General features: G+C 45.2%; 1 protein-coding gene across 1 annotated transcript in view; it reads left to right on the top strand.

The window, feature by feature from the left end:
- Positions 1–27,242, top strand: part of atrn (attractin) — a 152,513-nt gene that overhangs the window by 65,251 nt on the left and 60,020 nt on the right. The window contains exon 25 of the mRNA XM_080480151.1: positions 6,004–6,065. Coding sequence (XP_080336277.1) covers positions 6,004–6,065 — 62 coding nt within the window. The remainder of the gene's footprint in view (positions 1–6,003; positions 6,066–27,242) is intronic.

The raw sequence follows: 27,242 nt of genomic DNA, 5'->3' as shown, positions 1-27,242 counted from the left end.
AGATCAGCTCCGTCCTTAAATCTAAAGCAGTTTTATTTTTTTGTTTAGTTTTTTTTTACTGTCATGGATTTTTTTCATCTTGGTCATCGAGGTAACATTTTCCACTTTGTTTCCGTGCCTGCTCCTGTAGTTTGAGGTTCTTCTTCTTTACTTCCTTCTCTCGCCTTCGGTGCTGCAGCAGCGTGGCTCTGGCATGGCGGTGTGTGTGAGAGCGATCGTAGGCGGCGGGTCCTCCAGTGTTGGCAGCCGCAGAACGGACTGTTGGAAAACGGGTCATAAACACAAACTGAGAAGGAGCGAGGGCAAAGTGGAATGTTAAGTTGAAACACATGCTGCATTCAGAGTGGGCCGAGCAGCACACAGAGCCCGCTCTCTTCCTCGCTCCTCCACCTCCAGGTGGCTTCTGTTTGCCTTCACGAGGTCGCAGCGACTCGCCTGGTTCACTGCCGCATGCTCTTATTTATGGATCTGCTTCCCACGAAACATTTAAAAAGCTCTGATTGGCGCCGCGGGAGACGGTCTCTTTGATGTAATTATGGTGACACGCACAAAAATAAGATCTCGTTCAGAGACCAGGATGAAATCAGAGATGACTCCATCAAAGCACAATCAGCTGCGGAGAGATGAGTCAGCACAGACTTCTCACACTGCCCGTTCTCTTTTTTCATCCTCTCTAGATGAAGAATAGATCTGAATTTAATGATGTTTGTAATGAAACGCAGATCCCAGACTAATTACATTAAAGAGCTGTGATCTCCTGCTCCGTGCTTTAGTGAACATGTCATGATGTGGTGCAGATTAGAAGAGCCTCCAGTTTAATCCCTCGCTGTGCCGCAGCAGTAGCTGGAGCTGCCACCAGCGTTCATCCTGCAACTTTCCCTCACAGAAGGCTTCAGCGAGAGCAGCAAGAGTTTCAGGTTTAAAGGCACAAACATTCACATAGAAAGATCCACCCCGCTGTGCTTCACCATTCATTTTTTAACACTTTCTTCTCACAGCAGTAACATCCAGCCTCAGGTCCAAGCTTCTCCGTCCAGTTTGCATGTTCTTCACCGGTTCTCTCTGACGCTTTTCTGTCACCGTCTGAAAACACGTCACAGGTTCATCAGATTCCTTTTGAATTCTTCTCCAGTCTTAAAGCTCTCGATGCTGTCATTCACATTCACTTATTCACTCACACGCTGCGAAGTGATGGTCCACCACTGGAAAAACGTTTGGAGATCACATTCCAAACAGTCTATTAACTGGGTGTAAATCTTTCACTCGTTGATCCACGCCCCGTGAACAGATCAGTTTATGCATCATTTTAAGTGAAAACGCATAATTTTTACGATTTCTAGTGGAGAGACCACCAAGTTGGATTGTTATTACGCTGACTGTCAAAATAAAACCACCAAGTTGGATTGTTATTACGGTGACTGTCAAAATAAAACCACCAAGTTGGATTGTTATTACGGTGACCGTCAAAATAAAACCACCAAGTTGGATTGTTATTACGATGAACGTCAAAATAAAGGTACCAAGTCCCAGAAGAACATGGACCGGGAGTCATATACCACGGAGGGAATATTGTTCTGATCACCTCTACTGAGCATGTGCAGGATTACTAGTTACTAATAGCCGTGGTGAGCAGGAGCAGTGGCAGCGTTTCCAGAAAGTTCTGTTTTCAGTGGCTCTGAGCACCGTTGTTGTGTAAATAGACCACAAAATGCTTGAACACGCAGTGTAAATGGGGCCTAAGAAAACAGCCTAATGTGCACCCTGGGATAGTGGTTCGCACAGTCGCTCACAGTAAAAAGACCTTGGTTCAATATCGTGGCTTTCGATGATGTTTGCATGTTGTTTGATCCCAACAATCCTCAGTCCTGAATTAATGATGAGACTCCAGCTGTGTGAAGGGAAGGGCTGGAAAGTGTGTGCATTGGATTTAAACAGCTGCTCGTTGTGAAATCTGCTCAGTAGTTTCAGGTCCTAACACTCCGCTGTGACATATTAAATATTCTGTTTCTTCTTCTACCTGTTGAGCAGCCTCCTTTGCTCTGATAACAACACTTTTCGTCAAATTTGCCGTTCAGTTGAAGCGACTGTCAGAAGCCATTAGAGGCAGAATATCTGCAGTCTTAATGCCCGGCGGCGGGCTGACAGGCCCTGCTGCGAGATCCTCGGCGGCCCCTAAAGTTCCCCTCCGCTGGGCACATAACGAGAGCGTCGCCCGGCCTCCCGCCGCCGCCGTCAGCCTGCCTGCCTCACGGCTGACACTCCAGATTAGCCGCTACAATAACTGTTATCACACATCGTCTCTGTGTGACAGCCTGCTTGTACTTTCAAATCAGAGTTTGGCAGCGGAGACACGGAGCTGAAGGACCGTTTATTGGCTTTTTTTGTGTTGGAGGAGTTCGAGCGGTGGAGGGGGGCTTTGTGTCATTAGAGGGAATTATGTTTCTCTAATCAGCTAACGAAAGCGACGGCTTCATCAGGCCACTGTCAGTGTTGGGGGCTGTTTGGGGTGCCAGTGCCACCGCTGACACGACTTCTCTGATAACACTTAAAACAATCCCGACACTCAGGTTTCACACAAACTGACACTTTCTCTATAATCCTCTTTTTGCCCCCATTTACATTCATGAGCACTAAATATTCCCTCCAAACCAGTTTCCACACCCACTTAATTGCAAATAGCTGATTGGCCTCTCAGAAAATGAACAATTTTCTCAGATTGCTCAGCAGAGCTTCTCCGGAGGGACATTTTAAAAATCCTGCTCACACTGGAGAAAGACTGAAGAAACGTTTAGTCGTATTTTGAACTTTCAGCTCTGAGACATAAGAATCGTTGTATTTCAGTATTTTCAGGGTTGATTTGACTTTGATTCAACCTCGAAAGCTGATACGACATGAATTGCACCTTTAAGGCCCCGTTTACACGACAATGTTTCAAGTGGAAACGCATCAACAACATTGTGAAGACTAGAGCTACACTCGGTAGAGTGCTTACAATTGCCAATGCCACATTTGTTTGTGGAACCGAATTAGCATCACAAGCATGACAGCTGTTAGCTCATATAAATGCTAAGTAGTTAGGTCAGCTATCTATATCATTGTGTGAAACACTGAGCAGGGAGCGTCTCCACGGCAACAGACGCTGATCTTAGATCTCCTTCATGAAGCGCCGCTCCCATCTGCTTTGTATGGGACATTTTTTCACAGTTTTCTGGGATATATTCAGAAACTAAACAATTGGTCCTTGGATGATGACAAATCATCCCTGAAAATGTCGCGCAGTAGTTTCCTCGGTAGAGCGCAGACCTTCGCACACATATGGATGCTATCCAGCCTGTCAGGTAGCAACATCGCTGTTGTAGGCCACTAGTGGGTGCAATTGTTGCTTTTTGCAAAAAGATTACACAACCCGTGCACAAAACTACATGTCTCCTAGGATCTGCGTGAAACCATAAAAATGCTGAAAAGAGAAGATAAATTCTACGATCGGGTTCATGACGACACGTCATGTGAAGCTTTAAGTCACAAACCTCTTTTATTCTTTAGCCTTTTCAAACCAGGTTCTAGAGTTGTGTGTGTTGCCTGTTTACATTTTCACGTGAAAATGCTAAACTTTCGTTGTGCTTTGGGTCTCTTCACACTACAATGGAGCTCGAAGCCTCGGACACGGCAACATTTGGAAAACACTCCGTCTCCGTGGGAACAGAGTAAAACAGAACTTTCTGGAAGCTCTCGGACTCAGTCTTGTAAACGTAAAAGCTGTATATTCTGTGTGTGCGTGCGTGCGTGCGTGCACACAGATATTTTCAAAATGTTGCTGTGTAAACGCGAAACTTTTCTAAAATGAAAACACCAAATCTATTCGTTTTCAACCCTGTCGTGGAAACAGGGCCTCCATTCAGCCATCCATCCAGTCACCAGAAAGTTCTTGATTACCCTAACCTGCTGGCTGACAGGCCTTTCTGTTTGCATGTTCTTCCTGAGCCACTTTAGGCTTCCTCTGCCTCTGTGTTATGTTCTAGTTGGCTTTATTGATGACTCCACCTTGGCTAAATGTTTGATTTCTTGAGTGTGAGCTCTGCGACCGGACGGCTCATGTGACTATCGGTGCCGGCTGGTGAAGTCACTTTACAGCAGGAGTCCTCAATTCTGGGCCTGGAGGGCCGGTGTCCCGCTTGATTTAGCTCTCCCAGCTTCAGCAGACCTCGATCTATTGGTGATGACGTCATCAAGCTTGTGAAAAAGCTCAATAACGAGGCCTTACTGCATTCAGGTGTGTTGCAACTGGGAGAAACCTAAAACATGCTGGACACTGGAACTGAAGACCCCTGCCTCACAGCAAAGATACCCACCTCCACTCACTGTGTCAGTCCAGGATTCAAACCCTCAACTCACTCCAGTGTGAGTCTACCAAGCCAGCTCTGTGCCTGTGACATGTTTTTGGAGGTTTGTTTTGGCTCCGAACTCGTCTTCAGTGCTCAACAGTCTGGAGCAAAATGATCACGCTGAGGTTTGGAGCTCAACAGTAATCAACAGCAACACATTAGCAATCCAGATGGCGCAGACTACACAAGCAAATGAGACCCTTGGTCACACACACACACACACACACACACACACACACACACACACACACACACACACACACACACACACACACACACACACACACACACTGAGGCCACTGCTCTCCGTCTGCTGTTGTTCTTGCATGAAGTCAATGTGGATTTATTCAGCCTTTCACAGTTTGTCCTGATTCTTGATCACATATTAAGAATTCACGAGCTGATCTGACCTGAACACAGCTGGGTTTTCCTGCTTTTTTCTTCTTTTTTTTCACCCCTTATTTTGATCAGTTTATCAAAGGAATCGTATGCAGATCCCAGCTTGAGCAGAAGAATAATAATCAGGGGTGATGAGCTCTGGTCTGAGCAGTCAAAGTGCTTGGAGTCACTTCCTCTGTGTTGCCAGAGAGGGGCAGTGTTGTGTCACTGCAGGGCCACGAGTTTCAGAGGCATTTTGGGTGGAGGTGGCGTTTGAGGGCTTCCTGTAGGCATAAGATGTGGGGGTGGGGGGTGGGGGGCACTGGCAGTGTTTCCCCTGGCAACCTTGATTAACACAGGACATTGTTAACACAATTGCTCTTGTGATGATTACATAGTGAGTGTTTCTGCCCACATGTGAAGGAATCATGAGGGGTTTTTTCAGCGGGCAAGCTGTGGGCAGCAGCGGCGAGGGAGAAATCATGCAAAACTCACCGACGATGTCTGTGTTTTCAAAACTTGTCTGAAGTGCTGCTGGTTCCGACTGATGCACATAAAGGCAAAGCCTTAAAATGCATATTGCACGTTTTGATATTGTGACGATCCATCCACGGTATATCGATCAGCCGGTATATCGAAAACTGACCTGTTCCGGTCAGTTTTCTGAGGAAACTTGTGGGTTCGAACCCCGATCTCGCCCTGAAGACACTGAACCAGATAAGCAATATGGCGGCTGTCCTCACGCTGGACTTTAAGCAGTGTCGGATGAAAAAGTCCATCACAGGTAAAAGGACAGCCAGGAGAGAAAGCGTGATGCTTTGGACCGCGATCAGTCGGGAACCTTTGGTTCTGCCATCCATGGTGTTACTTTGACACGTTGTTGTCAAGGACATTGTGGGTAACACCCTGCTGGTATCAATGCTCCCTGACAGAGCAAAGACGGTTCAGGTCTAGTTTGTGTTTTGGAACCAAATCATGGAGCGTTTGTGTGATTTTCTGGAGAAACTAGTCGGATCCACAGAGGCCGACTTCCAGGACTTTAACGATCTGCTGCTGAAATCTCTGTGCCAGTGGCCGAAAACATAAACATACAAATCCTGCAGCGTTGTTTTGTTTTGTTTGTGTTGGACCTGCAATGTTTCTAAAGCCTGCATGTTTACCAGCGTGTAATTCTGACCTCTTGTGTAAAACTCTGGCTGATTGCAGCATTTTCCTGACTCTCTCTCTGGTTTCTCGCTCGCAGATCGCCTTCTCGCAGCACAGTAACTTCATGGACCTGGTGCAGTTCTTCGTCACGTTCTTCAGGTAAGCCGGCCTCCTTCCCTGCTCGCCGTGTAAAGTGGCTGCGGTGGATTTCCAACGCCTGTGTGTGGGACGCGGCGTGATGGATGACCTGATGCCGCTCTGCAGCTCACCGGTTTATAGGAGCTGGTTAGCTGTGGGCATGAACACAATCCCCGCCTGCATTATTTCATTCACTCAGTCACACAGGCACAGACCCTGCCCTGGTTTTATTTACTCACAGCGTCACAATCGGGAGGAAAACAAATCCACACGGAGTCGGACGGCTCTGAAACCAGGTCAGAAAAACCTGGAAGTCTCTGCTGCAGCTGATTTATGAAGCAAATTATCCAAATTCACACAGCGGCAGATAAATGATCAGGTTAAGGACGTGAAGATGTGATAATTCACTGTGGGACTGTGGACCTCCTGCTGTGACTGACCTCTAACAGCTCTCAAGGGCACCCAGCTTCAAACCGGCACTTCAGTCCTCTTTAGAAACCTTCTCTTACACACAAGTCAAATCCAGTCGCTTCTTAACAGACGGGAAACTTAAACATGTAATTGTGTGCGTGCGTGCGTGCGTGTGTGTGTGTGTGTGTTTTTGTTGGGGTTAATGGAGACATTTAGAAGAGGTAACGCTCAAGTAAAGCAATAAAAATTAAACGTATTCCAGTAAAATAATTAAATGTTAATGAAATAAATGTGAGAAAATGAATAATCCTAAAAATGTTACCGTAATTTCCGGACTATAAGCTGCTACTATTTTCACACATTTCTAACCCTTCAGTTTAGATAATGACGCATCTAATTTATGGATTTATGTAGTTAACAAGCTTCATGCCACCGATACTTTTAACTTTGTCACATCAGACTAATGAAATTGCTGAACAGGTCACAGTGAACCAATGAAACTGTTTTCATTGGTCCGGTTGAATTACTGGTAAATCAAACACACTCACACTGAAGTCTTCAGATCAGACGTTCTGCGCTTTCTGTGTAAATATCACCCTGGTGGTGCGTTTAGGTGCATCACGTAACTCTATTCTGAAACGCTGCTCCTGCTCCTGGTCACTTCGGTCGTAGTAACTAGTAGTTCTGCACATGCTCAGTAGAGACAATCAAAACAAGGTTTCCTTCGTGGTGTCATGACTCCCAGTCCTTATTCTCCTGGGACTTGGCAGTTTTATTTTGACAGTCACCGTAATAACAATCCAACTTGGTAGTTTTATTTTGACAGTCACCGTAATGACAATCCAACTTGGTAGTTTTATTTTGACAGTCACCATAATAACAATCCAACTTGCTGGTCTGTCCACTAGAATGTCTGTGTTCTCCCAGTGTTCATGTTTTGTGGTTTCAGGACTCAAACAAAAGCACCAACTCGTGTCCCAACTTGAAAACGACATTGTCAGTGTTTCTGCCATTTCCATGGACGTCGTTTTCAAAGCGTTGTCGTATAACTTCCCTGCATATCCTCTTGAAACGTTGTTGTGTTCGGGGCCTATGTTTTCTGACTTTCACAGTAAAATGCAGCAGAAGAGGCCAGTTGATGGTCACACTGCCGTCAGACCAGTATTACACGAGCGACTCCGGACTGTTAGCGATCTGGCTGTAGTTATTTCTGCTGTTTGGTCCTCTCATCGGGACTGACTGTGTGTACAGTCGGACTGCGGCTGTGTTGCCACTCAGCCGTCACACAGCCATTGTTTTCCGGGGGAAAGCTGAAGGAAAGCGCTGAAGTCGTGCGCCTCGCTGTAGCGCTGAGGGCAAATCAGGTCTCTCACTTCACCATTGCAGATGACAGCTTTAAAATTGCATGCGGTTGTTTTTATTCCTCCGCCTGAGTTGACAGCCGTGGGCCGGAGGCATTATGTTTTCAAGTTGTTTGTCCGTCCGTCAGTCTGTCCCACTCATTCTCATTAACCCGACTCTCTGCACGCGGAGGAAGCGTTTCCGTGAACTGCAGCTCAGTGGGACCTGGTTCAGGTCGACACCGAGGGTCAAAATGTTCTCTGATGTTTCCTGATACTTTTCTACCATTTCAACATCAAAACACAAAACTGTTCATGTTGTTTACCATCAGGTTAAGAGACGATTCAACAACACTCATGTAGCAGGAGTTCCATCCTAATGTCTTTACATCTGTCCTCGCCTCCACATCTGGATCAGCAGGGACTTGATTGTCTTCACTGGAAGTTCTTCAAATAATCCTTCTTCAATAATCCACATTTAGTTGGTCTGTTTACACAACGGTGCTTGGAGTCACTGAAAACAACTTTTTGAAAATCCTCCGTCTCCATGGAAACGGGGGAAAACACAACTTCTCTGGTCCTGGTCACCACAGCTATCGTAACTAGTAGTTCTGCACATGCTCAGTAGAGATAATAAGAAAAGTTTCCTCTATGGTACTTTTATTTTGACAGTCACTGTAATAAAAATCCAACTTGCTGGTGTGTCCACTAGAATGTCCATGTTCTCCCAGTGTTCATGTTTAGAGATCATTGATCTGCTGCGTGTGTGTGTGGGCTTTCATTTCAAAAACAAGCAGTGCCAACTAGTGGCCCAGCATGAAAACTACATTGTTTTCAGTGTTTCTGCTGTTGCCGTGGAAACTGACATTGTTTTAAAAACGTTGTCATGAAAATGAAATCTAAACGTTTGGCTGACTTTATTACTGATCACACGCTGTATCTGGATCAGTGATGCACATGTGATGACCTATCAATCAATCAGCCCTCAACCAATCGATCAGGAAAGGGGCGGGGCCTCAGCGGCGGCCAATACAGAACATACTGATTAGGATTTTGATGAGATTTAAAACGTATTTTGTGATCTCCATGTTGTGGTTTCTGTTCATGTCTCTGATGTTTTCACTGGAAATCGTTCAGTATTTAGAATGAAATATACTTCAGTGTCTCAGAAGCTTTCATGTACTTCACCTGTTAGTGGAAATATGCATATGAGGTATAAAGGTAATTAGAGCAGCTGGAATCCAGTTTTACTGATATTTTTCATCTAAAAACTGTAAGCTCCGTCCAAAACAAGTGAGATTACACTGAAATTTAAAGCAATGGGATTATATGAGAATGTACAATGATATCAGATTGGTATTATCATAATGATGTTGTTTTACAAGATTAGATCTCCTGAAGTGCTGCTTGTCTTTCATAAGATGTTTTCTCACCTTTAAACTTGGAGAAGAAATCTTAAGAAGGTCATAATGAGTGGAGGTGGCCGTGTTGAATCACAGTGAGGACGGGATCTGGTCCTCCAGACCAGGGAGTCATCCATCAGAAAGGAGGATTCATACCAGCTGAATTTCAGGTTTAACTGCAGCTTCATCGATTCAAACGTTTAGATTCACGATGTTGTCTGATAGCGGGAGACGGAGGAGTTTCTGCAGGCGGGTACATCACATTTCCCTGCGACACATCCGATATGTCAGAGGAGAATCATCTCTGCATCTCCTCTGGAATTCAAAATGAATTTGCGGAGCTGCTTCGCAATGATGTTGCTGTTTTTTTGTCCTGTCGGTCTGAACGTGCTGGAATGGAGTCTGATGGATCCTCCAGTGTTCTGCTCGCCTCACTGTGATGCTTTATCGATCTCGAAATGAGCAGCAGGAAAAACTGAGTGCATGTGGATGTATCGGCGTATGTCCTCACCCCTCCTCCCCCCTCATCACCCCTCCTCCCCCCTACATGTCACCCATCCTTCTCCCTCCTCACCCCTCCTGTGTCCCTCCTCCTCCAGCCGCACCCCTCCCCTTCTTGGCTCTTCTGTGTCCCCCCTCCTCCCCTCTCCTCACCCCTCGATGCCACCCATCCTTCTCCCTCATAATCCTTCCTTTGTCCCCCGTCGACCTCCCCCCTCCTCCTCCCTCCACACCTCTCCTCACCCATCCTGTCACCCATCCTTCCTCATCCTCACCCCTCCATGTCACCTATCCTTCTCCCTCATCACCCTTCCTTTGTCCCCCATCACCCTTCCTTTGTCCCCCATTGTCCTCCTCACCCCTCCTGTGTCAACCCACCTCACCCCTCCTGTGTCAACCCACCTCACCCCTCTTGTGTCAACCCACCTCACCCCTCCTCCTTCCTCCTCACCCCTCCTGTGTCAACCCACCTCACCCCTCTTGTGTCAACCCACCTCACCCCTCCTCCTTCCTCCTCACCCCTCCCGTGTCAACCCACCTCACCCCTCCTCCTTCCTCCTCACCCCTCCCGTGTCAACCCACCTCACCCCTCCTCCTTCCTCCTCACCCCTCCTGTGTCAACCCACCTCACCCCTCCTCCTTCCTCCTCACCCCTCCCGTGTCAACCCACCTCACCCCTCCTCCTTCCTCCTCACCCCTCCTGTGTCAACCCACCTCACCCCTCCTCCTTCCTCCTCACCCCTCTTGTGTCCCCTGTTACTCTTCACTTACCTCTTCTTTCTCTCTGCTATCTTTCTCCTTTCATCTCTGCCTCTCCATCCCCCCCCCCCCTTGTTTTCCTTCCTCCCAGGCTGCCTCCCCCCTCCTCCCCCTCTTAATCCCCCATGCCGTGCTGTTTGATGTGCACTGCCTGCCTGATTCAGCACAGATGAGTAGAAACTGAAGTTATCCGGCTTGCAGCCTCGTCCCCGTTTGCTTCTGCTGCCGCATTGTTTGTGTTGCGGGGGAGGAGGGGGATGCTAATTAACGTGGAAATTGTTTGCTCTCCTCCACTCATCGTTTTCCCGGCGCCCTAATCTCACTTTTCTGCCCCCTCTTCTGGGTTGCCCCCCCCGTGCCACGCTCCCCGTGGGGACGATGAAGGTGGTGCCATCCTGTTATCTGCAGCGCCAGCACAGATCCCCCCACGAGCAGCTCCAGCCTCAAAGCAGCTGCATTAAACATCAGCAGCAACAGCAAACACATTCACATATTCACGTCCAGCTGTCCAGCCACTCCTCACCACAGGCTCGCGCCGCTTTCCTCCAGTCAGCAAACACTTTCTCTCCATCTCCGAGTCCGTGTGAGGACTGACGTTCACACTGAACTTTTTCATCAATGTTTAACAAATTGAATGTTGTGTCTTGTTGTGCAAATTCAATATTTTCTTCCAGGCTTGCAAACTGCCTGGAGAATGCAACATTTTCACCACTTTTTTGGGGGAAATAAGGTAGAAATGTATTCTGGTTTTTTTTTTTTCCTCTCAAGCTGTCATGAGTTTAATTTTAAACTTGGCTGCTGCTAAAGCAGCACCCTTTGAAGTAATAGTGACCTGAATGACAAATTTCTTGGCTGTGTGAGTCCGAAGCTAAAAGAACGATCACCAAATGCAGCATTTTAACTTTGCACACTGGGACATATTTGTCACGGAAGTATCACAGCAGCTTTTTGAAGTCTCACTTTATATAATATATAGCTCACATTCATCCCTCCGTAAAGAGAAAATAGAGTTTGTATTTGAAGTAAATAGCTAGCAGTACTGTGATATAGGTGAAAGTAATATTGAACCTGCAGAGAGTTTCTATCTGCGTCTCTGGGAGAATTAATGGTACTTGAATATATAATTAATAGAACTGCATAAGCACACTTTCATGTCCCGCTGAGCCAGATATTTCAGCTTTGGCTGGGACTTGCGCAGACTCGCCCGGTTTACAGGCTCAGGAAGAGAGAGACTGTGTCTGGATGTAACTGTAATCCTGCAGGATAAACAAGGTCATGACAGTCGGGATTTACAGACAACGTTCAACTTCTGCAACCTGCAGTCAGAATGCACTTCCTCTGCTTTTGGACTAGATTCATTTCCTGATTGAGACGTCAGAATAACGGAGCAAAGCTGCGTCTTAGCTGTTGTGGATCAATAGCTCACAGTGGTGTTTACTTTCTATTAAACCAGACTTAACCTTCTAATAGTCGATACTCTTCTGAGTCCTGACGTCCGGGAAAACTCTGCGCCCCCCGTTGAGCATGCCGACCCCCCCCACACTGCGGCGAGAGGAAATAGTCAGGTAACTTGCACTTCCTGTTGGCTCCTCCATCACTGGACCCGTTCAGACCTGGAAAGACTATAACTCACACCGGGGCATTGCAGCGCCACTGTCCCATAACACATTTGCTAGGGGAACTGTTCACACTACAAAAGCCATGGTTCCACCGCACAGTATGTGCCGGACCGGGACAGGAGACTACGGTACGGCAAAGCACACCCAGGCCCAACCCACGTGGTCCCACCACAGAAAGTACAGTTAAAATGTAAAAATAAATAATGTAGGCGGCGTGATGAACGACGCAGGGACGCGTCGAGCGAAGAACACAAGTTGTTCTCTGTGACACAGCACAAACGTTCTCCTTGTGAACAGCAGCGTCCAGCTCCTGCTGAAGCTCCGCCCCTCCTGTTACTGAGAGGAGCTCCTGCTGAAGCTCCGCCCCTCCTGTTACTGAGAGGAGTTCCTGCTGAAGCTCCGCCCCTCCTGTTACTGAGAGGCGCTCCTGCTGAAGCTCCGCCCCTCCTGCTGAAGCTCCACCCCTCCTGTTACTGAGAGGCGCTCCTGCTGAAGCTCCGCCCCTCCTGCTGAAGCTCCACCCCTCCTGTTACTGAAGGGAGCTCCTGCTGAAGCTCCGCCCCTCCTGTTACTGAAGGGAGCTCCTGCTGAAGCTCCGCCCCTCCTGTTACTGAGAGGCGCTCCTGCTGAAGCTCCGCCCCTCCTGTTACTGAGAGGCGCTCCTGCTGAAGCTCCGCCCCTCCTGTTACTGAAGGGAGCTCCTGCTGAAGCTCCGCCCCTCTCTTTTACTAATAGGAGCGTCTGAACCTTGTTAAAACGTCGCAATGTGATGTCACGCGCCGATGTTTCAATAAACCCAATTAACCAAACCAGTGAGCGCAAAGCGGCGTATGTGAACAACAACGGGAGGGTTTACTGCCGATGAAATATTGTGGGCAAGTCAAGAGTGATGATCGTCACTGACCAATCAGCAGACGGCTGCGTTGTCGCTCCTCCTCGCAGACCCTTCCTCAGTGCTAGGTACCTCAACGGAGGAGTGGTCATGGTTTTTTCCGTACCATCCACAGTCTTTTTTTGTGGGATTGCACAAAAACCTGCCCCGTCTCACCGCACCTTTTGTGCCAGGGCGGGGTGAGACGGGGCAGGCTAAAGCCTCTGTGGTCAGATGGTCCCAGACCACCTCGGGTTGGTGGCTGGTCACTCTTCTCTTCAGGGCTCGTGGCTTGTAATCTGATCACCTGAGACGCATGTTAATGTATCCTAGAGACCCCATCCTCCACCAACCTCACCTCTCCTCCTCCACTCCATTCATTCCTTCATTCATCCCAGCTCCTCTGATCATCAGCACGCCACAGCCGGCTGTTCTGGTCCAGTTAGCGGGCTAAAGTCTTCAGGTGATGGGTCGTATGTCGACGTGTGTTGTTCAGGTTTCACTGTTTCACCCTCTTCTGCCGTTCATCCTCCAATCCACGGTGGACAAACGTACATTCCAGTCGTCTCTCTGCACAGCGTGTCCCGACTCCCCTCTTTTCTAACTCTTGTCTTAACTGTGTCTAATTTATTGGCTTTTCTTGGAAGCTAAAGTCTGAAAGTGAAACAAAAACATACTTTAAACTCCTGAGATCATTTCATAACCAACGTCTTTGCATCCGCAGAGGAATAAATTAGCACATTAATACAGAGTGAATTAAAAACTTGGCCTGACTGAAATGATTTGTGTCAAAATGGCCACGGGCAGGTTGGCTAATTAGCTGGGTAGCTTGTGACATTTGGGCAGCGGGCGCTCGGAAAGTGGATATTTGAATACTTGAGTTGGCAGCAAAGGTATTTTTGATTTTAAAGGAGTTTTTCCTTCATGCAGCTTCAGTTTTATTTTGCTGAGTTTGTGAGATATCGGAGTCTTGTGCTACATGCAGGTTATTTGATTTATTATCTGTGTGTGTGTGTGTGTGTGTGTGTGTGTGTGTGTGTGTGTGTGTGTGTGTGTGTGTGTGTGTGTGTGTGTGTGTGTGTGTGTGTGTGTGTGTGTGTGTGTGTGTGTGTGTGTGTGTGTGTGTGTGTGTGTGTGTGTGTGTGTGTGTGTGTGTGTGTGTGTGTGTGTGTGTGTGTGTGTGTGTGTGTGTGTGTGTGTGTGTGTGTGTGTGTGTGTGTGTGGACCATTTCTACAAGGACAGCAACTCTCTGGTCTGAGATCATGATGAGGACTGCACTACAGTGAATTAATCCTTTATTCATGCATAACTTGGCTATAAAAGGTTGATATTTTATTTTTTTCTTCATGCTTTTGTTGTCAGCTCTGTATCTCCTCAAGATTGTACGCCAGTGAAAGAAATTACCGAAACGGTGAGATTTATATTATTGTTGACACAAAAATAATCCCAGTGTGTAAGAAAAGACCAGACAGTCCAGGCTGTCAGTGTTTTAACCCTTTATAGATGCACCTCACTGAGAATATCACCTGGATATCACCTGATTGTAAACTAGATTCTAAACTATTTAGAATTCAAGAAAAAAAAAAAACCAATTAGTTCAGTTTGTTCAAAAGAATATAAAAAAATATAAAGACGTCCCACTAATTTATGGGGAAAATGAACTTTTCCATTTTTTGAAGTGCAACTACTGTTTTTGTGGAACTCATTCAAATATTTTGATTTTAAATATTCTAGGATCGTTATATACTGATTATTCCATCCATTCTTTTATTGGAAAAATAATTCATACCTTGCATCTTAGAAATAGTTCTCGGCAGATTTGATCTTAAGGTATTACAAAAAGAATTCCCACGTTTGAATAATTACTGAGTCCTGGTGCATTAAACTATAGAATAGAAGAGGTTGAGCATCATTTTGTGTTTCATGCGGTGAAGTTACAGGTGCTGCTCCCTTTGTGCATCAATATAAAAACACTTGACAAACTGTCCACATAAATATTTACAAATAAAGTATACTATAATATATCAATTGCATAAAAGTAAATGTGGCTTTTTGCATAAAAAAATGGAGACACCCTAACATGTCCTAGTTTTATGTGCATGTGATCAAAGTTCATGACTATATTTTTGAGGTTTTGGTCTTTTCTGACAAACTCGTGTTTAACGTTTACTTGTTTCAGTGTCCAGCACCACTTTCATCCAAGTGTTTTTTCTTTTTTTTTTTTTATGAGAGCAGAAGTTATAAAATATGATTTCTTGCCCAAATTATTGTTTCAAATGTTTTCGTTTCAAAAAGCTTCTCGTCAACGTTTTCAAAAGCATGTCTGTTGACAGAAACAACAGAAATGCTGAAACGATGTCGCACGCACACACACACACACACACACACACACACACACACACACACACACACACACACACACACACACACACACACACACACACACACGTAGCAGAGAACAATGAGCTTCAAACATTAACACTGGGAGAACACAGACATTCTAGTGGACAAGTTGGATTGTTATTATGGTGACTGTCAAAATAAAACTACCAAGTTGGATCGTTATTACGGTGACTGTCAAAATAAAACTACCTAGTTGGATTGTTATTATGGTGACTGTCAAAATAAAACTACCTAGTCCCAGGGGAATATGAACTGGGAGTCTTTAAACCTTGTTCTGATTAGCCATCTACTGAGCATGTGCAGAACTAGTTACTGTGGCCATGGCGACCAGGAGCAGCATTCCCCCCGTCCAGAAAGTCCCTCGGGGCCTGAGCAATTTCAAAAAGTTTCACTTTCAGTGGCTCTGAGCACCGTTGTGTCGTGTAAACCCAAAATGTAAGGAGAGATTAGTGTTTTCACTTGAAACTGTTGCCATGTGAACGGCCGAGACGTCTCACATACATAAATGCATGTGTGCTCAGAGTGTGGTTACTGATACATGGGAGGCAGCAGGCCGCTCAGCGGGCCGGCGTCCTCTGAGCTGGAGGATTGTCCTTCACAGTCTCACAGCTTCTCTATTCTCTCCTCTGCGTCTCTAAAGCCTCGTCGTGCCCGACTGCACGTGTCTGCGTTTCTACACAAGATGAATTCCAAACGTCATTTCAAGCTGCAACCCGTTGGCCAACGGCTGATCATTCTCAATTATTTCCCGGTGGCGTCGGCTCTCACCGGCTCATCACGGAGAAGCAAAAAACCTTTTTCTATCTTGGAACTGGAGGAGGGATCAATCATTAAAATGTTGGAAAGAGAGAGTGACATTGGCCCGGCTGGTGCGTGATGTGGAGAGCATGGGCTCACTTCCTCCAACACATGTTTGTGTTTGTACACAAGTGTCAGCCTGGATGAGAGTCACTGGCGGCTGGGGGGGCGGGGGGAGGGGGGGGGGGGGTGATTGACAGCAGGACAGCGTGTGAAAGACTCTGCAGAAACCATAGCTGTGATTTAACTGTCAGGCAAACGAAACTCAAAGTTTTGGAGGTGTCGCGCTGTACTTTGCTCACACTGAAGAGTTGATCTGCGTGAGAGGATCCCTGGGTCACTGTGGCCTGTTCACTCGTTTTCAACTGGAAACGCTAAACTGTCGTTGGGTAGCGGGTGTTTGTTGCTGCTCCACCTCACTGCTCTACGTCACTACTCCACCTCTCTGCTCCACCTCACTACTCCACCTCTCTACTCCACCTCTCTGCTCAACCTCACTGCTCTACCTCACTACTCCACCTCACTGCTCCACCTCACTGCTCTACCACTCTGCTCTACCTCTCTGCTTTACCTCTCTGCTTTACCTCACTGCTCCACCTCAGCCGTGTGTGTGTGTGTGTGTGTGTGTGTGTGTGTGTGTGTGTGTGTGTGTGTGTGTGTGTGTGTGTGTGTGTGTGTGTGTGTGTGTGTGTGTGTGTGTGTGTGTGTGTGTGTGTGTGTGTGTGTGTGTGTGTGTGTGTGTGTGTGTGTGTGTGTGTGTGTGTGTGTGTGTGTGTGTGTGTGTGTGTGTGTGTCACCTTGACATTTCCTGGAAAACTTACATTTATTACTTTTTCACAAAACTGGGGGTACTACAACAGTTCCCAAAAAGTATCTTAAAAAATAGATCCAACAGTTAAAGTATAGTGGAGATTATTTACATTGAACTTCACAATAAAGGAAATTTAAAAATGAACTAATTATCTTATTTTTGTGCAAAAAATTCCTCAAAAGTTTGAACAACTTGAACATCCAGACGGCAGAATCACCCAGAGACACCGGAGGAACACCTGATTCACCGTAGTCTCTTCTTCTTCTTCTTTGTCTTTACCTTCGTTGTTCTCTTCTTCTTCTTTGTCTTTACCTTCTTTGTCTTTACCTTCGTTGTTCTCTATCTTCTTCTTTATCTTCTTTTCTGTGTTTTCCATCTTCTTCTTTGTGGTCTTTGTCTTCTCTTTCGTCCTCTTGATCCTCTTTGTCTTTCTTATTCTTCTTTGTCTTTATGTTCCTCATCTTATATTTCATCGACTTCATCTTTTTCTTTTCCTTTTCTCCTCCTCTCCCCCTTCTTTATTCTCTCTATCTGTCTCCTTTTGTTTTCTTTTTTCTTTTTCCTTATTTTTTTTCTGAAATTTCTCTCTCTTCTCCCCTCCAACCCTTCATCTTCCTCTCCTGTTTTTTTTGCTTCATTTTCTTAACTCCTCTTCTCTCCTCCCCATCGCCCCTCTCCTTTCTTCTTTCACCCCGGTCTTCTATTTCACTCTCCAGCTCTTCTTTGTGTCTGACCTCCTTGTCAGGTGATCAGTGGAGATCGGAGCTGATAGAAAGACGACGAAGCTCTTGGTGGTCGAAGCTTCTTCCTCATGCTTCTGAAAGCCGCTCTGCTTCGTCCAGCTAATACTGAACGAGTGGGATTGCAGCCTCCTCTTCCTCCTCCTCCTCCTCTTCCTCCTCCTCCTCCTCCTCTTCCTCCTCACCTGTAATGAGCTTGTAGCACTTTTCCGTGGAGTGAAAGTCTTTCGTTCCAGTCCCTTCAGACTCGTGTCCACTTTCATTTTCCCTGGTTCAGGCCCAACACGTGTTAGAGTATCTATAGCAATGAGTGTCTTCAGCCAAAAGCCAGAGAGGCAACAGTGCCGGTCCAGAACGTTCTGTGGAAAAGCCTCTTGTTCCCTCAATTTATTGGGTTTGATCAGATCAGTTTTCCCGCTCAGGATAGAAGCTGCACAGGCTTCACTTGCAAAGGTTTTTAAAGAGAATCCGCTAATCAGTTTCTGACCCTGGTATTCCCTCAGCAGCTTTTGGCCCTTTTTCACTGCAGGTTTTGTTTTCATCCTTGAGTTTTACTCGGCGCTGCCCTGCTCCTCCTAAAAATGCCATCTCACGCGGGAACCAAACTTCAGCAGGCTGAAAATCTGAGCCGACGTCCTGCATGTTGAACGACTCCAACCACAATGATCCAATGAAAAGCTGCAGCTTTAACGGACATTAGACTTTAAATATCAGCTTAACAATGGTCCATTATCAAAAAATGGATCACAATATAGTGTTAAAAGCCTAAATAGTATTTCTTTTAATGAACTTTAGCCCTTTTGAGAGACTTTTTCACTACTGATGTAGATTTAAAGGTTTTCCTGTTTCCATCATTAAAAATTTCTGTACCAAAACATAAAATATGAAGTCTGGTGGATAACGTTATTGAGAGATAATCATGAAAGCTCAGCAGGATCAGACCCTAATTGAAAAGAAGTCATGAGGCTGGTGCCAAATTACATCCAATAAAGGCCAGCGAGTGAGCATGTGCGTAACATCTAATCACCTGTTTCCACGGAGACGGCACCTTTTCAAAAAGTAGTGTTTTCAGTGCAGCTGAGCATTTTCATTTGAACATGTTGTGTAAACATGGCCTTTGTCTGTGCAAAGAAAACAGTTACAAGTTTCTATAATCTAAAGCAGAGGTACGTGTTTGGCTTCACTGTAATGTCCGAGCATATCGACATCAGAGAAAAGTTCTTAGCAATTCTGGTTGAGAACAAACGTTTTGGAAACACTGCTTCTCCTGATATATCTGAGACAATTTAGGCTTTTTGTCCGGCTCCTATTGTAAGAAGTTACAAAACCAGTGCGAAGCTTGACAGATTAAACACGAATTAGTATTCTGCTGCTGGTCGAGCCCGGCTTTGTTTCCGGTGGGGTTGAGGTGCTTTAGCGCAGCGCTGCAGGGTTTAGTGTGGTGACGAGTGCAGGGCTGAGGAGGACCGAGCAGCTCCTGGGTGGTGTGTGCTCCAGGAGACTAAACTTATCAGCCACAGAGAAAATGAAATGCTGTTTGGCTGGCGAGCAGTCCCCCCCCCCCCCCCCCCCCCCCCCGGAGTCCGAGCCAGCGGCAGCCTGCAGGATTAGTATTCAGCTGGCCGGAGACAACAGAGCCGCTGTGTTGGTGTTTGCCCTGTGGCTGTTGTCGTGCTGTCAGGTTAGCCAACAACACGTGAGAGCTCACCTCTCTGGCCTCAGCAGCTCGTGGCTATAATACACTTCCTCTGGCTGTGTTTCCACGCTGCAGCCCGACTATGAAAGGGACAGCACCCATCATTTCAGTCCAGATCCACCGGAGACGAGTCTGCACGAGGCCTTTCTGCCTCTGGTTAGGTAATCACGTGTCTCCAGCAGGTGAACCAGGTTTAAAGTCCAGACCAGGAGTCGCTGCACTCTTTCACTTTAGAGTTTAGCATCCTTAGACACTGGATTGGTAATAAATAGAAATTATTGGAGTGAAGCTTTAGTAAAGAGCTACAAGAAATCTGGGCGACGGAAATTATGCAATTCTTTTTTTTCACTGTATGCTCACAGATACCCAACACTGGCTCACATTTAGAACAAGAGCAATCAGAGAGTTCTGACGTCCGTCAAAGGTGACCTTGACTCAGAATTAATTTTTTTTCCTGGATAACCTCCACAATTTATTGGACTCTTCCATGGCCAAATATGTATCTGTTGTGGAAATTTCAACAAAATCTGTGCAATAGTTTTGACATAATCCTGCTAGCAGACATACAGATAAATATTCAATTCTAGGACAACTCGTCCACGGACAGCGCCCTCAGAGGACAACTCGTCCACGGACAGCGCCCTCAGAGGACGACTCGTCCACGGAGGAGATTTCAGAATTCTTTGGGAGAAAATAAATCCAGTACAATATAGCTTTACATATTATTCTAATTGATATTTTATATATGTTTCATAAATCTAGTATATGTCCATATATATGTAGTGTGGTATCATATGGCTTTTTATTCTCGCGAAGAATGGTCTTCTTTATGCACATGACCCCCCGAAACTTTGGCACTGCCGTGTGCTGCATGTTCCAGCTCGCTAATGATTATCAGTCATATTTTAATCATGTTTATCAAGTAATGTCCTACTGAATGAGCCCCGCAGCTCATTAATATGTCGGAAGTTGCTCTTACGTGATGCACCTGAACGCATCACTCAAAGCTGTCAGCTATGAAGCGGCGTTATCCCGTTCTGACATGGGGACACTACATGTCTTTACACCGTTACAAAGATATATTAGTCCTGAGCTTCATGTCAAAACTTCTCCATTTGTAATCCCGCAGTTTTTTTTTTAAAACCAGCGTTTAAAGTCGGCACTATCTTTACTAGCGTTATGATATTGTTGTCACGCGTGCTGCATTTGAGTCACATGTAAGCTGCTTGTCCAAAAGGAGAGCACAAAACATCCAAGATGGCGGTGACCGCAATAGATCTTACAGCAGTTCAGAGGAAAACATGACAAAAACCTTTAATAAGCCATCAAAGATATGCTATATGGCAGCGATATCAATAATGCTGAAAAGGCATGTAACGTTGCTGCTGTATGAGCTTCTGACACGTTAACGAGCACCTGAACGCATCACTCAAAGCCGTCATCTATGGAGCGGCGTTTTACAGCTTATTATTGTGTCAAATATACTAATATAGCTTATGTGTCAAATACACTTAATAATCCTTCCAAATGTGTCAAATATACTTTGAAATCTAATCCTTCAATCTATAATGCTAAAAAAAATGGTTGTGGACGCGTTGTGTGGAATCGCCTGGACGAGTTTTCCAGGTTTGCAGTTTTGTGGACGAGTTGTCTGAGCACCATGCAGAACTACTTGTTGTTATGGCCGTGGTGACCAGGAGCAGCTTTTCAGAAAAGTTGCATTTCCCCTCGTTTCTACGGAGACGACTTGTTTTCAGAAATGTTCACCCTGAGAAACATTTTCAAAAATTGCATTTTCAGTGACCCTGATCATCGTCATGTAAATGAGTTTAGGTTTACAACTGGATTGTTGTAGAGTCCCACGTTGAGGTTGGGTTTAGTTCTTCAGGTTATTCTCGGGGCGCCTCCACAGAGATGGCAGTAAATCTCTGTACGACCTCTCTGAGCCGGTCGGCCTTCTCGAGGTTCTCCAGCCTTCAGAGTTTCAGCTGCTGCTCAGAGAAGCATCAACGCCTGAACAGGAGTGATCCGAACATCAGCTCCACTTCCCCCAGGAAAAAGATCCAATATGAGGAAAAAACTAATTGTATTATTTTGAGGGAAAATCTTTTCCTAAACTAGAAGCTTATTTACAAGGACTCTTTTGTTTGTTTCCATGATTACGAGCTTCATTTGGTTAATGTTCTGAGTGTTACAGTTTATTAACTGAAACAACAAGAACAACACATTTTGGTGTATTGTCATCGCTAGAAGTGTTTTAAATTTATTTATTTTTTAATCAACAGAGAAACACTGCTGGCAAACTGCAAGACACTATGTGTTACTTTTAATTAAAACTTTAATGCTTGAAGTTTTCTCTGCCCTAATTCTTCTAAGATTTAAAATGAAGTCACCTGAATTGATCAGCGTTTATTTGACTTTAAGTTTCGATTTAATCCCATCGTGGCAGAATCGACCTCGTCTGAACTTCATAAACATATTCTTGCTTTATTGTTTGAAGGCTGCTGCTGGAGGAGATCACAGGGATAATATGTTCAAGGACTCATTCAGGGGTTTGAAGAGGATTTAATTAGAAACTCCACATTGAGGCATAACTTCATCCAACCTGCAGACCTTACAGCGAGACCCCTTCTCGCATTCCTCCCCCTCCAAAGTTCTATCACCTTTTCAATCTAAACGTCTTTGCCCATTTTAATACTGGCTGTGATGTGTTCAGATCTTTATTCATCGCTCCCGCACCCCCTCCTAATGCCCACCCTGTGACTCTTTAAAGCGCCATCCATTCAAAAAATTCCCTTATCTCTGCAGGCTGAAGAAGACTCTTAAGAGATCCGTCCGTTCACCATCTTATTGATCGGCTTTAAGAGCAACACGGTGCTGATGAATGGCTGCCGTGAATAGATATCAGGCTGGCATGAAAGGCCTGCCGCTCAGCGGTGTGGGGGGGTGGACAAAGGAGGGAGGTAGGAGAAGGAGAGGGGAAGACAAAGGTGGAAGAAAATGGACAATAACGGTGAAAGACTGAGAGATAAGAGACATAAGAGATTAGAAAGTGTGAGCTGTGGCCAGAGCGACGGATGAAGACTGAAGGAGCAACATATAGAAAGCAGCACTGCAGAGATGGACGCAGATGGAAACAGACAGAGCAGCGCGCTTCACTTGATCTCCACCAGGGAAACTGGCCAAGTTAGTCGGGCTCCAGCTCTCACCTCCACCCGCTCCGTCACACCTGAAGCTCCGGCTTTCACAGCCAATAGAAATGAGCGAGCACCAGCCGAGGCCACCGCATGTGACAATCACGCTCCGCCACCTCCCTCAAAGCGCCATCGTCTCATGAATCCAAACACTTTGCTCTGCATACGAGGTGATATTTAGGTGAAAACCTCATCTTGATTTAAACAGGCAGGAACTGTTCCTGCACTGTAACTCATTTGCGTCTCATGTTAACTTGTTGAAACCAAAGTGCTAAACACCCGATGGCTCACAGCCAATGGAGTCAGGAACCGAACCTGCCAGGGTGTCAGCTGCTAAATACACATGGCTGCAGCTCCGTCCTCCCAGAATCTCAATCCTCCTGTTGTCGTAATGCAGACACTTCCATACACACAACCCAAACTCAGACACATTTAAAAGACACATATAATACACAAATACAATAGACAAATAAAGTGCATCAATCTGCTTTACAAATACTCAAATACTGGAGGAACTTCAGAACTTTGGAGTTCCTAAAACTTTCTGGAAGTACTGACTTGCAAACTGGTTTTACGGTTTCTTGTTTTTTTTGCCAAATTACTTAAAACTGTAACGTGTCTGAGGCCCAATTTACACAAAAACGTTTAATGTGAAAATGCTGCATTTTCCTTTCAGAAAAGTTTTACGTTTAAACTCCAAAGTTCTGAAGACGAGGTCTGTTGACACTGAAACAGCAGAAACACTGAAAGCAATGTAGTTTTCATGTTGGGCCACTGGTTGGCGCAGTTGTTGTTACACACACACACACACACACACACACACACACACACACACACACACACACACACACACACACACACAGTAGAGAACAACCAGCTCTAAACATTAACAACGGGAGAACACGTTCTATTGGACAGACCACCAAATTGGATTGTTATTACGGTGACTGTCAAAATAAATCCACCAAGTCCAGGAGAATATGGACTGAGAGTCATGACACCACAGAGGAAACTTTGTTCAGATTGTCTCTATTGAGCATGTGCAGAACTACTCGTTACTATAGAGAGGGTAACCAGGACCAGGACCAGCATTTCCTCCATGTACACGGAGACGGAGCCCCAGTATTTACAAGAAGTTCTACTGTACTACCTTGAGAGCCAATTTCAGTGACTCCAAGCTCCATGGTTTTGTAAACAGAACCCAAAATGTCACAAAAGTTTTGTGACATTTCCTCTTGAAAATGAGCCACAGTGTTGATTTTACGTCCGCCAAGGACAGAACAAAATCATCGACGAATATTTAGGTGCTGGGACAACTCGTCCACGGGCATCTCGTCTACAGATAACGCGTCCACAAAATTAAGAACCCAGAAAACTTGTTTTTTAGCATTATAGATTGAAGGATTAGATTTCAAAGTATATTTGACACATTTGGAAGGATTATTAAGTGTATTTGACACATAAGCTATATTAGTATATTTGACACAATAATAAGCTGTAAAACGCCGCTCCATAGATGACGGCTTTGAGTGATGCGTTCAGGTGCTCGTTAACGTGTCAGAAGCTCATACAGCAGCAACGTTACATGCCTTTTCAGCATTATTGATATCGCTGCCATATAGCATATCTTTGATGGCTTATTAAAGGTTTTTGTCATGTTTTCCTCTGAACTGCTGTAAGATCTATTGGGGTCGCCGCCATCTTGGATGTTTTGCGCTCTCCTATTGGACAAGCAGCTTACATGTGACTCAAATGCAGCACGCGTGACAACAATATCATAACGCTAGTAAAGATAGTGCCGACTTTAAACGCTGGTTTTAAAAAAAACTGCGGGATTACAAATGGAGAAGTTTTGACATGGAGCTCAGGACTAATATATCTTTGTAACGGTGTAAAGACATGTAGTGTCCCCATGTCAGAACGGGATAACGCCGCTTCATAGCTGACAGCTTTGAGTGATGCGTTCAGGTGCATCACGTAAGAGCAGCTTCCGACATATTAATGAGCTGCGGGGCTCATTCAGTAGGACATTACTTGATAAACATGATTAAAATATGACAGATAATCATTAGCGAGCTGGAACATGCAGCACACGGCAGTGGCTCATGTGCACAAAGAAGACCATTCTTCGCGAGAATAAAAAGCCATATGATACCATACTACATATATATGGACATATACTAGATATATGAAACATATATAAAATATCAATTAGAATAATATGTAAAGCTATATTGTACTGGATTTATTTTCTCCCCAAAAAATTCTGAAATCTCCTCCGTGGACGAGTCGTCCTCTGAGGGCGCTGTCCGGGGACGAGTTGTCCTCGAAACGTTCTGCACATCAGTAGAACCAATCAGAACAAAGTTTCTTCCGTGGTGTCATGACCCCCAGTCCATGTTCTGGACTTGGTAGTTTTATTTTGACAGTCACCGGAATATCAATCCAACTTGGCGGTCTGTCCACGAGAATGTCCATGTTGTCCCAGTGTTCATGTGTAGAGGTCATTGTGTGTGTGTAGGTGTGGGTGTGTGGGTGGGTGGGTGGGTGCGCGTGTGTATGGTTTCATTATCCCAAAAAACAGCACCAACTAGTGGCCTAACAACCTAACTACCTCGCCATGTAAAAACATAACTATTTGTGAAACGATACGTTTTCACTTGCAGCCTTGATGTGTCAGCAGGACCTGAGTGGTGAAACTACATTTTAACTCTTGTCTCGTGTAAATCAGCTCCTCAAATAGAGAAAAATCCCAGACCACACTCAGACTTTCAGCCTGTTTTTGTGAGACTTTCTCCTGAACGTAAAGCACGTCTTCGCACCGTAGCCTCCACCATCATAACAGCGTCTCAGACTGCACATCAGCCAAACTTCAACCCGGTTGGGACTTTGGCCCTTAAAACACACGTGAACCCTGAAATACATGTAAACTCATACAGAGCTCCAGATTTGTGACTGCACAACGTAGGTTACAATCTATAAAATCAGTTTGGAGACCTTTCAAAAAGAAAACCACAAGAGCAGACCTATTTAGATCCTTTAACCCTCCGATCAGATCCTTAAATCAGTCCCTCAAATTCATTTCCCACAAAATCTATCGGGCTGTACAAATATACATATGTTGTGTGCTCTCAGTGCACACACACACACACACACACACACACACACACACACACACACACACACACACACACACACACACACACACACACACACGCGCAGTGACACTGTCTCTCTGACATGTCGCCTCCGTCACCTCAATGCGTTTGTATTGCAGAATGAGTTTTTCTTCTTTATATCATATTACAGCAGATGTGGAAAACAGTGGAAATGGAGCACAGAGAGAAAAAACATTAAGTGCTCCAGTGAAAATGGAAAAATCTCACAGTGAGAATATCATCCAGTCATGAGAAAAGGAATCAGAAAAAAACGTTGAAGTGACAGAAATGCAGCTTAATGTCTAAACTCAGAAAGAGAACGAGCCATGAATGAGTTTTAAATGATCTCCAAGTGAAAATAGGATCCTGAGTGGACGTACATGTTGGAGCTGAAGGAAATGAAACACGATTCAAAGCTTCCTAATGAGTGAAGGTGTTGCAGCAGCTTGGCGTTGTGAGGCCGAGACATCGTTCTCCGTTCTTTCTTATACTGTAACTGTGAAGATAATTTAACTTTACATCCGTTCTTAAAAACATGCAGAGACACTGAGTGTGATCTTCAATCCACTGCTGCTGTTCTTTGTAGTTTTAGAGAACAGACAGACGAGTTCAACCTTGAATCACAGAAACAAGAAACTTACTTTGTCATTTCAAAGTCACACTAGGAGAAGGAAGTGAACTTTAACAGCTTTGAGCTTTCATCTGCAACAACAACGTGAACAAAGCTCCCGGGTCTGTAAAGAACTGCGTCACTCTTCTTCGTGTGTCTGTTGTGAAAAGCTCATTCATCAGCATTTCTGTTGGAGTCCAGTCCGAAACTACAAAAAGCTGATTGGTTCCTCTTGCAGCCATTCTGTCGTAGAATCACTTGAAGCTGACGTTCACCGTTGTCTTGCATCGCTGAGGATTTATTCAGTGTCATCCAGCAATCAGCTCACATGACGATATGAGCCTTAAGTCATGATGCTCCCTCCACCATGCTCGCCTGTTGTTCCCATGATTCTGCTGTTATTTTTGCTGATTCAGCCTCGGTTCCCTCAGTCCCTCGGTTCCCTCAGTCCCTCGGTTCCCTCAGTCCCTCGTTTCATTCGTCTCTTTCATAAAGTCCTGCCAGGGACACGATGTCTGCCTTCATTGCAAGGGTGTAAAAAAAGAAAGAAAATGTAGAAGAATGTGAAATTCATCACAGAACATGAAAGAAACTGTCAGAATGTTGGCGTGCATCTTCTGAAAGTTTATCTTACGTTGTAACAAAAAACGGTAATCAGCTAAAGGCAGAAATATTCTACTACCTCTACAGTATTTCTGGCAGTGAAGAGCCTTAATTCAAACCCGTGTTTTTAAAATTTCTGTGTTGAATAAAGCAGAAATGTAAAGTTATTAAATTAAACTCAATCTGCAGGTTATTTTTCAATAACATTCAGATCTAGTTGTATTTTCTGACCACTTCAGCCTGTGAAAGTTCCAGTTATCTGCATGAACATCTGTTCTGT

This window comes from Lipophrys pholis (assembly GCF_963383615.2).
Source record: "Lipophrys pholis genome assembly, chromosome: 14".
In the NCBI taxonomy this organism is placed as follows: domain Eukaryota; kingdom Metazoa; phylum Chordata; class Actinopteri; order Blenniiformes; family Blenniidae; genus Lipophrys; species Lipophrys pholis.
This window is presented reverse-complemented; position numbering and strand designations above follow the sequence as displayed.